This window comes from Vipera ursinii, assembly GCF_947247035.1.
Source record: "Vipera ursinii genome assembly, chromosome: W".
NCBI lineage: Eukaryota > Metazoa > Chordata > Lepidosauria > Squamata > Viperidae > Vipera > Vipera ursinii.
Window position 1 is genome coordinate 37,869,853 of NC_139522.1, and position 12,343 is coordinate 37,882,195.

The 12,343-nt window shown below is 49.9% G+C and overlaps 1 protein-coding gene across 1 annotated transcript in view; it reads right to left on the minus strand.

Moving 5' to 3' along the window:
- Positions 1–12,343, minus strand: part of LOC310648256 (nucleolar transcription factor 1-like) — a 254,864-nt gene that overhangs the window by 217,915 nt on the left and 24,606 nt on the right. Inside the window, exon 4 of the mRNA XM_083376002.1 lies at positions 7,042–7,125. Within this exon, the coding sequence (XP_083232128.1) occupies positions 7,042–7,125 (84 nt within the window). The remainder of the gene's footprint in view (positions 1–7,041; positions 7,126–12,343) is intronic.

Genomic DNA, 12,343 nt, shown 5'->3' on the forward strand with positions numbered 1-12,343 from the left:
GAGCAACACAAGCAACTCACCATGGCGAAAGTGGGGAAACTCAAAGAGTTCGATGTCACACACCTGGAGAGATGGGTGTCCTACATTTCTCGCATTGAAAATTACCTCTGCGCCAACCAGTTCGGCAAAGACGGACTGAAGGCCACGACTCTCCTCTGCGTGTGCGGCCCAGCCACCTTTGACATTGCTGAGAACCTGGTTGCACCAACGCTGCTCGAGTCCGTCACCTACGCGGACTTAAAGAAAAAGCTCCGAGACCACTTCGAGCCCAAATTATCCATCATAGCATGGAGGCATGCTTTTGAGCAGCAGGAACAACAGCCCGGTGAGACGGCCACAGAATTCATCGCTGCTCTTTGTCAAGCGTCCCGTCTCTGCAATTTTGCAGATTTGGAGGAGAGACTAAGAAACCGCTTAGTCTGTGGACTCCGGAACCAAGAGCTCCAACAAAAACTGTTCACCAAGGAGACTCTGTCACTATAAGAGTCCTTGAAGGAGGTCATGGTGGACGAAGCTGCCGGAGGGGCCGTTAAAGTGCTGCAGGCCTCCAAAAGCGCAGCAAGCACTGAAGCCGTCCACCACAATGATGCTGAATGGATGGAAGACACCAAATCTGACTACGAGGTTGACAAGCTACAGAAGCACCAGAAGGGACTGCAGCCAGTTGACAAGGCAGTTCCGTTCCTTATATGCATGGGCTGTGGGGGCCATCAACACGCAGAATGCTGATTCCGAACAGCAACATGCCGGGCGTGTGGCAAACCAGGCCACATCGCCGCTGTCTGCCGAGGTTGCCAGAGGGACCGTCAGCAGGAAGATTCATTCAGGAGAGGTACCGGGGCCCCGGAGCAACACCGAGTAGGGTTCTACTCCAGCTGGAGGAGCGTGTTCTGCACTGGTGCCCACCGCCCACTTAAACAGGAGCTTTGACTTCAAGTCAAGCTTCAGGGAGTTCCATGAAAAATGGAACTGGACACAGGTGTTCTGTACCAGCCTGCTACCGGCCCTGCAGCAAAAGCAGGGACAACCCCTTTACAAACGGCAAGAGGCTGGAATAAAGCCTGCCAAATTTATTAACATAAAACAGAGCAAGACAAGACACCAACCATGAAACAGGAGCTATGAAACAGGAACTATCCAAGCGGTTGCCTTCAGCAAACCAGCCCTCCCACACATTCCCCTTAAATACAGTTCAGGGCGTGGCCTCTCTCTGCCTCCTTCCGAGGTGCCCCATTGCCTTCCTCTGTTTACTCCTGATTGACTGCCTCCTGCGTCGGGCGTCCATGAACAGGGCCAGCTGTGGGTCATCTTCATCCACGCTGTCAGGCTCACACAGCTGGGTCTCCGTCGTGACCAAGTGGGAGGGGCCCAGCTGAGGGCTCTGCGGAGCCTCAAGGCCATCATCAGCAAGGTCTTCAACATCCCCCTCCTCCTCCTCTGAGTCGTCCGACCCAACTGCCGAACCCACAGGCTGACCCTGAATCACAACAACAGGCTCAGCCGTGTCCATCAACTCCATTGGAACCTTCCGGCACATATGCAACTGCAGCAACAGAAGGGTCAAACTTCGGCCATCTAACCTGCTCCGCACAGACTTCCAAACCTCCCGAGTGGTGGTCAAGGGCGAAGCCACATTTCTGGTGAATTTCAAGGGGTTTACAGGCCAACTAGATGTTGTCATGGTGGAAGGCCAACGCACGAGCCTCATAGGGCTCAATTGGTTTGATGCATTCGGCATCCAAGTAACTGGCATTCACCGAACACAGGCGGCAGACTTGTCTTCAGTTTTCCAAGAGTTCGCAAATGTTTTCAGTCCAAGCCTAGGAGAGTACAAGGGCTTTCAAGCTTGATCCCTTGGTAGCGCCAATCCGGGTAAAGCCTCATCGAGTGCCTTTCACTTTAAAGCCCAAAATCGATGCAGAGCTGGATAAGCTGGTCAGTCAGGGGGTATTCCAGCCCGTAGATAGTGGGGTGTGGGAGACCCCCATAGTAACACCACTTAAGGCCAATGGAGAAGTATTTGTGCTGACTTGTAAGTACACCATTAACCGGGCACTTGAACAGCACGCGTACCCAGTGCCAGTTGTCAGCCATATTTTGGCATCTTTGCAGGGAGGCAGCGTGTTCGCCAAATTAGGCCTATCAACAGCTGCCGGTGGACAAGGCCATGGCAGCTGCCCAAACCATTGTTACCCATCGGGGGGGGGCCTTCAAGGTCAAGCGCCTACAGTTTGGAGTGAGTGTAGCACCAGGGATTTTCCAAGGAGTAATAGAGCGCATGCTCAAGGGCATCCCGGGGTTCTGCCTCTACTTCAATGATTGCTGGGGAGTCTACAGAAGTTCTGGCTGGCTGAACAGTTTAGAGCCGTCCTTCAGCGGTTCGGCACAGTGGGACTTAAATTAAAAAAAGAGAAGTGCAAGATTGGGGTGCAGTCAACTGAGTTCCTTGGATTCCACCTAGATGCCGAGGGCATTCATCCTGCGGATTCAAAGCTGAAAGCGATTCAGCAGGCCCCAAGCCCTCAGTACAAGGGTGAGCTTCAAGCTTTCTTGGGCCTTCTTAATTTTTATCATGCATTCCTCCCACATAAGACCGCAGTGGCAGAGCCGTTACACCGGCTCTTAGACAAAAAGGCTCAGTGGCAGTGGACCAATGTCCACGAAATAAGTTTCCAGGCAGTCAAATCACTGCTGTCCTCCAACTCGGTGCTCACTCATTTTAATGAAAAGCTGCCAGTCTGCGTCGCGTGTGATGCATCCTCCTATGGGGTTGGGGCTGTGTTGAGCCATTTGTCAGCTGATGGGAAACAGTCTCCCATCGCTTATTATTCAAGGACCCTGTCATCTGCAGAGTGCAATTACGCGCAGACTGACAAGGAGGTCCTTGGCCATTGTGGCCAGGGTTAAAAAATTCCATGACTATTTGTATGGCCATTTCACGGTCTTCACAGACCACAAGCCACTTCTAGGGTTGTTCACTACGAACAGGCACACACCTCAGATTATGTCTCCTCAAATGCTGAGGTGGTCTATATTCCTTTCAGCCTACAGCTACAGGCTGATTCACAAACCGGGCAAAGAAATGGGCCATGCAGACGCCCTTAGCAGATTGCCCTTGCCACACGTGGAGCCAGATCAGGCTCCGGCTGCACACATCTTAGCTATACAGGATTTGCCAGAGTCTCCTCTCCATGCTGGAGACGTAGCTGCTGAGACAGCACCTGACAAAACACTTAGCTGTGTGCTAACTTGGGTTCACACAGGATGGGTGGACAAATGTCCAGGGCCAGAAATTCAAAGTTTCTTCATGAGGAAAGATGAGCTTTCAGCTCATAAAGGGTGCATTCTTGGGGGAAGTAGAGTCATAGTCCCCAGCTCGTTAAGGCCCAGAGTTCTTGTGTCTCTGCATGAAGGCCATCCGGGAATAGTCTGGATGAAGGCACTGGCAAGGAGCTACCTTTGGTGGCCAGGGCTAGATAAAGCTATTGAGGCCCAAGTACATGGTTGCTACATGTGTCAACAATCCGGACCGGAGATGCCGCAGGCCCCTGTCCACCGATGGGAGGACACTCACACACCGTGGTCAAGAATCCACATTGACTTTGCCGGGCCCTCTCAGCGACAGCTGTTTTTAATAGTGGTTGACAGACATTCTAAATGGTTAGAAGTTGTACCAATTTCCACTATGACTACTGCTAGGACCATCTAGGTGCTGCGCAGAATATTTGCAACACATGGGCTTCCAGACGTCTTACTCTCTGACAATGGGGCTCAGTTCACCGCTTCAGAATTCCAGGCCTTCCTCAGGGCAAACCTCATAAGGCATGCCACGTCGGCTCCCTTTCACCCATCGTCGAACGGTCAAGCGGAATGCATGGTCCGAACAACCAAGGAATCCCTGAAAAGAATTGTCACAGGGGATTGGCACCACAGACTGGCCGATTTCTTACTCTGCCAGCACACAACACCCTGCACCGCCATGGGCAAGAGCCCAGCCGAGCTTTATTGGGGCAGGCGTTTTGATCACCAAACTGGACAAGCTGCACCCCGACAGAGTTGCCTCAGACACGGCACAGCCAAAGACACCAAGAAGTTTGCAAGTGTGTGACCGGGTCTGGACCCGGAATTACGGGCAAGGGGCTTTGTGTGTGGCAGCAAAAATTGTTAAGGTGTCAGGACCACTCTCCTACGAAGTGGTCCTGGAAGATGGGCGAATCATTCGCCGGCACATTGATCAGCCGCATCAGCAGCTAGCAGATCAGTCGCTGACTCAGGACTCCCAAGAGGGCCGAACACAGGGCCCGCAGGACAGCGGTCCGACAGAGCAGGTTGCATGCTCTGAAAGAACTCTTGCTCATGGTGACAGGGAAATGGCCATAGAAGAGTCTCCTCCGGACACACAGACTGTATCCGCTGATCTGTACAGGCAAACTGCACTGGCAGACAGTCCTACAGACCTTGCTGCACAATTGGACTTTGGTTTGGGCTGACCGGGACTGGCCAGCCAAAGGGACTCGAGTCACTCAGACGCCATTGAACCTCAGAGTCCTGGTCTACCCAGCCTGGCAGGCAAGCAGGTAGACCAGGAGGTCCCTGTAACCCCTAGACGTTCTGAACGGTCAAAAAGGCCGCCTAACTATCTGAAAGATTATGTCAAACAACTGAGAGTTTGAACTATCTAGGGGGAAGGGGTGTAATGTACTGGCCATTTCTGTTAAAATCACTTGCTTAATGTCTGATCACTTGCTTAATGTCTGACCTAGATTCCTGTGTTATGTAACGGTTGCTGTTACTGAGCCAGACTTGCTGTCTCCAGGCTGATAATTAGGTTTGGGGCAGGAAACTTCTATTTTAAACCTATTGGTCGCCGCCTAGAGGCCAACCGTATAAATAGCTGCACAGCAGCCATTAGCTTGCTTCTGTTCTGTTCTGAGTTAATACACTTGTTGTTGTTTCAACACATCGTCTCACTTAATGCCTTTGAACCAAAAATACAACACTAACCTTCACCTTCTTTCCAAAGCAACCCTTGAGCTCAAACCCCAAACTCCCTTTACTACCCTAGCTCCACTTGGGCAGGGCCTGGGAAACCCATCCACAGACACAAAGGGGTCTGCTGCCGGCAAGATGGGGCTTACCAATCTCAGTCCATTGGAGAGGTTAGCTTGGAGTCCCATTCTGGGGTGCCAAAATTGCTGGATGAAAAGTCTTCATTATGGTTCCATCCAAGCCGGGGATAAACAACATGGCGACTGCTTTAGGAAGAAGGTTACAGTTTATTGCGGAGAAAAGCCAGACAGAAAGATGGATCCAGCACAAAAGGTCTGACCACATGTGGGGAGTGGGTTCTTACACCCCATGGACTCTATTGTTTGGTTATTTCCTGTTTCAGGGTTTGTATTTCCTGCATCACGTATTCTGACCTGAGTCTAGATGTGCCTTTCTGGTATTCTTGATGGTTGTGGGTTAATCCTATTATGTCCAAAGGTCATATCCTGCTTTCCTGGGGCTGGAGTATGTAGATGTTAGGGCTTTGTCTTCCTAAGCGTCTAGCTCCAACCTTCTTGATGGCTTAAATTTGCATGTCTATAGAACTGGTTTTCTGCTTGGGGGAAGGAAACCTGAGACTATTAAGAAAAACTGTCAATGTGGATTCTTGACCTCGGTGTGTGAGCGCCCTCCCATCGGTGGACAGGGGCCTGTGGCATCTCTAGTCCGGATTGTTGATACGTGTAGCAACCATGTACTTGGGCCTCGATAGCTTTATCTAGCCCTGGCCACCAAAGGTAGCTCCTCACCAGTGCCTTCATCCAGACTATTTTGCATAGCAAAATTTCACCAAATTGCGGGGAATCCAGCCCCTCCCTTCCCTACCAGATAGCAGAGCAAAAATGCTCTCTTCCACCAAATGGGGGGGGGAATCCAGGCCCTCCCTTCCTTGCCAGGGATAGCAGAGGAAAAATGCTGTTTCACCAAATAGGGGGGGAATCCAACCACTACCAGATAGCAGAGGCAAAATGCTCCATTTCACCAAATTTGGAGGGGGAGGAATCCAGCCCCTGCATTCCCTGCCAGACATAGCATAGTAAAGATGCTCCCTTTCACCAAATTGGAGGGGGGGATCCAGCCCCTCCCTTCTCTGCTAAAGATAGCAGAGCAAAAGTGCCCTCTTTCACCAAATTGGGGGAGGAGGAATCCGGCACCCCCTTCCCTGCCACAGATAGAATTCTCTGCTCAGGAAGTAGCAAGAAAAAAGGAGCCCTTCTGTAAAGGGGGAGGGGGAAGGCCACCCTTTGCCTTTCAAATTTTGCCGCTTCCCTGCTTCCTAGTTGCCAGCACGTCCCCGGGTGATTTTTGTTTTGGCAGGATGCTGAGTTGGCTCCACCTCCAGCTGCCCGTGGTAACTTTTTCCGCACCTACTTGGCCACACCCACCCGGCACCCCCCAGCCAGCCACACAGATGTGATTGTGTCCACTTGGCCATGCACACCCAACCGCCGCAAGTCATCCGCCCCGAATGGGCTGCACCTAATCCTTCGTGTCAACCCAGCCACGCCCACTCACCCTTGCCCACCTGGCAGCACTCAAGATGGGCACACCTACCCGGTCACGCCCACCTGGCTGCAGTGAGTTGTCATAGACCCATTTGATGGGGACCCAGGATGCCTAGAAAGTTCACTGTGTGACTCTGAGTCAGTTACTATGTCAGCCCAAACTGACACACAGAGCTGTGGTGGAGGAAGGAGTGTCATGTAACCACCCTGAGCCCCTGGAGGGTAGATGAGGTATAAATATTACAAGTAAATACGCTCTTGTGAGAAAGTTATGGGTAAATCCATGGAGTGTGGCATGTTACCAATTATGACTCCCTCTAATCCATTACTAAAAAATAACCAGAAAAAAAGAAAATGGAAGCACATCTGAGTCTTAAGAAATACTGGAGTTACGTATCAAAATTTTGTGCCATTTGGGCAAAAGCAACAACTTGATTTAAGAGAAATTTCTTTAGCTGACCATATCCTCCTCAAAGCCAACACCTACCTTCAGTTTTTTGCCTTTGTATGGGTTTTTCACATGTTCTTCAGCATCCATGATCAATTCTGTCAGGGTCCGGAACTTTCTCACCTGTAAGAATAAAAAATAGTTGTCATGAAGTAAGAAGAGAGAGAGGACAAGAGAACAGTGTTGTGATTTTTTTGAAGGTTGCTAATTTAAACTGATAGATTAAAAAAATAGGGCTGAATGGTTCACTTGGCAAGTGGGATCTTCATTTTGTGAATATTTATGCAGCTTTAAGCAGGAACTAGTAATAGTAGAAAGATTATAATTATTATCCTGCTAATGAGACAGTGATTTTTCTTTGTTTTTCTGAACTGAAATTTTTTCTTGCCTTTCATTTCCAAAAATGTATATCATTCTATGCTGAGGTTATCAGAACACTAACATTTACCATGAACATTTGTCATGCAGGAAATTGAACAGATAGTCCTAATAATTACACTTTGAATTTGGGAAGACTAATCCATGTTCTGTGCTGCAGCTAACATACAGCTGCTGCTAACATACATTAATTAAACAAAAGCAACCTTCCCCAACCTGGTGTGCTCAATATACATTCACAACCACAAAGTCGAATGCAAATTCTCAGTTACAGATGCAATACATCTACATATCCATATAGAATTAAATCAGGGGACTGGAACTGGGTCCTTCAGCCGTCAATGAACTCCTACAATCCCATCTAGCACCACTGCTAATGATAAGATATCTAGGGAGTTGTAGTTCCTCCACATTTTCCATAGCTTACTAAGCCCTGCTCTATATCATGGTTCAACCCTGCAGACAAATCAGGACAGTAACTGTAGAAATAGCAATGTACTTCTCTAGTTTGAAGCTTAACAAGTCAAGCCTCTGCCTGTCTATTCAAAAAGCAAGCCTCAGCATTATCCCTCCAGGTAATGCAAAATAGAACTGCGTGTTTCCCCAAAAATAAGACCGGGTTGTATTTTTTTTTTGACCAAAAGACCCATTAGGGCTTATTTTCGTGGGATTTCTGACTTTGTGGCTGGCCACCCACTCCCTCCCACTGTCTGCTTGCCCATGGCTGCAACGCTTTACAGAGCTTCCCAAAGTAGACATTCAGGAGGCGAGGGCAGTGCCAGTGGAACATACCTTCAGCCAAGGAGGAGAGCGGCTCAGACAGGCGGGGGAAGCCAAAGGACTGGGCCACGCAAGCCTCCCCTGCCACCTCCGTCTGACACACTCTTTCCTTTTGCAAGCAGACAAAGCTTCCAGTCTCGCAGTTCTCCATCCAGGCAAAAAGTGTTCAGGTGCCTATGGGACGCATGGAAACAGAGAAAATCGCTCTGTTTCCAAGCGCTCCGTTTGCAAGCAGACAAAGCTTCCAGTCTCCCTTTGAGTGAAAAGTGTTTGGGCACCTATGGGGCGCTTGGAAATGGAGCAATTCACTTTGTTTCCAAGTGCCCCATGGGCGCCCAAACTCTTTTCGCCCGGACAGACAACTGATGGAGACTGGAAGCTTCGTCTGCTTGCAAAAGGAAAGTGTGGCAGGCAGAGGGAGGCCATAGGGGAGGCTTGTGCCGCCCAGTTTTTCAGCTTCCCCCGCCTGTCCGTGCCGCTCTCCTCACCTGAAGTCGCGTTCTGCCAGCACTGTCCTTGCCTCCCAAGCGTCTAACCTGGGAAGCCCTGTAAGTGGCAAGCAGATGGTGGGAGAGAGCGGGCAGGCAGCTTCAGCGGGTGTCTGGCAGGTGGAGGGAGGCGGCAAGGGAGGCTTGCACCGCCCAGTTACGGCCCAAGCCAGGGGAGACTTGATGGAGGTGGTGGCTGCCACCAGGCAGGTGTTCTTGCGGGGTGAAGCAGGGGCAGCCGGGACCGAAGAAAGCGCCTCCAGCAGCGGACATGGCTGTTTACCAGTGGCGGAAATCTTTTGCTGTCACTCCCCCCTTGCTCCAAAATGGTGGAGGGAGACCAGGTAAGGCGACTGAGCCTCCCCCATCATCCATAGCATGGCAGTCCAGCTCTGGAGGGGAGTGAAAAGGAAGAGGTGGGTGGGCAGCTGGGTCATTGAATGGGTGGGGGGAGGTCACCGAGCGGGGAGTGGCCTGACTGCGGGGACCTGAGTTAAGTGGGTGCAGGGCAGCTCCACCCCCACCTGTCTCGCCTCACCTTGTGACGACAGCATTGATGCGACGCATGCTCTCCTGCCCTGTTATGGCAGTGAGCAACCAGATGGTGGGATGGAGTAGGCGGGCTCTTAACTAGGGCTTATTTTGGGGGTAGGGCTTATATTAGGCACATGCCAAAAAACACTGGTCTACAAATTTTGGGAAATTATTGACCTCCAAGATAAAATGTGTTAATTCTTACATATTTTAATTAGATGAATTAGAAAACAGGTGATAAAGGTGGTGGTTGGCTAAAGTTTTCAAGATATTACACAATAAAGATTTACACACAAGCGAGTATATGTGCCTACAAGAGAAAGAGGTGTCTAAAGATCACGATGACTCATAACTTTAAGCAATTACAATAGAACAATGAAAATGGTACCGCATGGAAGTGTACAGATTTGTCTTCACTTTGAGATTAAAGATTATCACCTAACTGTAATTTATTGTTCTTTTATTGCAAGGTACATTTGTCTTGGTCAGATCTATGCATTATACAGTTACATCTGGTGGCTTGTGAAACGTGTCATTGCCTGACATTTCCAAGGAACAGTTGCGTGATTTAATTTAATTTAATTTAATTTAATTTAATTTAATTTAATTTAATTTAATTTAATTTAATTTAATTTAATTTAATTTAATTTAATTTAATAATATTTCTATACCGCCCTTCTCCCGAAGGACTCAGGGTGGTGAACAGGGCAAGAATAAGAATACAGAATTACAAAAATTAAAAAAGGATTAAATACATGCCCACTAAAAACAGTCAATACAATATTAAAACCCCAATAAAACAACAGTAAAAAACCCCACCAATCCCCCATCAGGCCAGGCCGGCTTGTTTGAATAAGAATGTTTTTAGATCGCGGTGAAAGGAGCGAAGATCGGGCGCCATCCGGAGCTCAACCGGTAACTGATTCCATAGCTCCGGGGCGCCCACAGAGAAGGCTCTCCCCCTGGGGGCCACCAATCAACATTCTCTGATCGGTGGCACCCTGAGGAGGCCCTCTCTGTGGGAACGCACAGGGCGAAGGGAGGTTGATGCCGGCAACAGGTGTTCCCTAAGGTACTCCGGACCCTTGCCATGTAGGGCTTTAAACACCATTACTAGTACCTTGAATCTCACCCGGAAGACAACTGGTAACCAATGCACCTCACGGAGCAGAGGTGTAACATGGGAGTATCGGGAGACTCCCAACACAACTCTCGCGGCTGCATTCTGTACCAGTTGGAGCCTCCGGGTGGTCCTCAAGGGCAGCCCCATGTAGAGAGCGTTGCAGTAGTCCAGACGAGAGGTCACGAGCGCGTGAGTGACCATGCATAAGTCATCCCGGCCTAGATAGGGCCGCAACTGGCACACCAGGCGAACCTGGGCGAAAGCCCCCCTAGTCACAGCCACTATGTGATCTTCCAAGGTGAGCCGTGAATCTAGGAGGACTCCCAAGTTGCGAGCCCTATCTACGGGGGGTAATAGTTCACCCCCCATAGAGAGAGATGGAATATCCAAATTGACCCGGGATGAAGGTATGCAAAGCCACTCAGTCTTGTCGGGGTTGAGTTGAAGTCTGTTCCTCCCCATCCAGACCCGAACCGCCTCCAGGCAACGGGACATCAAGTTGAGGGCATCACTGGGGTGGTTTGGGGTCGAAAGAAAAAGCTGGGCATCATCAGCATACTGATGATACCCAACTCCAAAACCACGAATGATCTCACCCAGCGGTTTCATATAGATGTTGAACAGGAGAGGCGAGAGGACCGACCCCTGAGGAACTCCACAAACGAGAGACCTCGAGGTTGACCTCTGCCCTCCTGTCAACACCGACTGCGAACGTCCCTGGAGACAGGAGGAGAACCACTGTAAAACCGTGCCTCCCACTCCCAATCCCCTGAGACGCCGCAGCAAGATACCATGGTCGATGGTATCGAAAGCCGCTGAGAGGTCTAATAGGACTAGAACAGAGGAATGTCCCCTGTCCCGAGCCCTCCAGAGATCATTCACCAGCGCGACCAATGCCGTCTCCGTGCTGTACCCGGGCCTGAAACCCGATTGGTACGGGTCTAGATAATCCGCTTCATCCAGGACCAGAGGGAGCTGATGCGCCACCACACTCTCAACAACCTTCGCAAGGAAGCGAAGGTTGGAGACCGGACGAAAGTTGTTCAACACAGCTGGGTCCAAGGCAGGCTTCTTGAGGAGAGGCCTCACCACCGCCTCTTTCAAGACGGCGGGGAAGCTACCCTCACTCAAAGAAGCCGATATAACTGCCTGGAACCAGCTTCGTGTCCTCTCCCGGGCTGCACAGACCAGCCAGGAAGGGCACGGGTCCAATAAACATGTGGTGGAGCTCAGCCTCCCCATAATCCTGTCCACTTCCTCCGGAGTCACAGAATCAAACTCCTCCCAGGTAATATCGGCAAGACCGCCCGTGTCCTGATCGTCAGACTCTGCCCAGTCAGAGTCCAGACCGGTCCGAATCCGAGCGATTTTGTCCGACTGTATTTTCCCTCAGAAGCCAAGATGCCTCGAAACTGTGTAAACAATGCCGATATCTTCTGCTATATGTGTGGCGAGGTTACATTTCCATTTCAAAAGTGCAGTATGGCGGCAGTGGTAAAAAAAGGCATACCACCTATATTTTGGATGCAAAATGGGAGATCAGGACAAGAATTGGGCCCATCATTATTGTGTCAACACAGTGACAATGGATGTTCCTACTCTGACAACTAAGGGAAATTGCAACCATTTTTACTCTGCTTTCAGCGTGCTTTTTTTGCTGTTTAGGAATCAGGTGTAGAAGGGGGGATGGGGTGAATGCTTGAGCTCAGCTAGCCACAATAATGCAACTCCGTGGGAACTCAAGGACACACTGATAATGTTTTGGCAGGCTGAGGAACTGGAGAGGGAGCCCGCGCTTCAGGCTAATTGGAGAATGTGATTGATGACTGCTTCCAGGGGGTGGGAATTGCAACTTATTACTTTGTATCTGGGGGAAGGGAATTTAGTTTTGGGTTCAACTATGTAGTGCCGATACTGTGTATCCTAATAAAATGTTCTTTAAGGATGAATTCTTGCCTTGAAGTTCTTTTGATGGGTTTCATTTATCAGAACCATGACATTAACCCAAAACTACCTTCTACGTTAACCATCTTGGGGT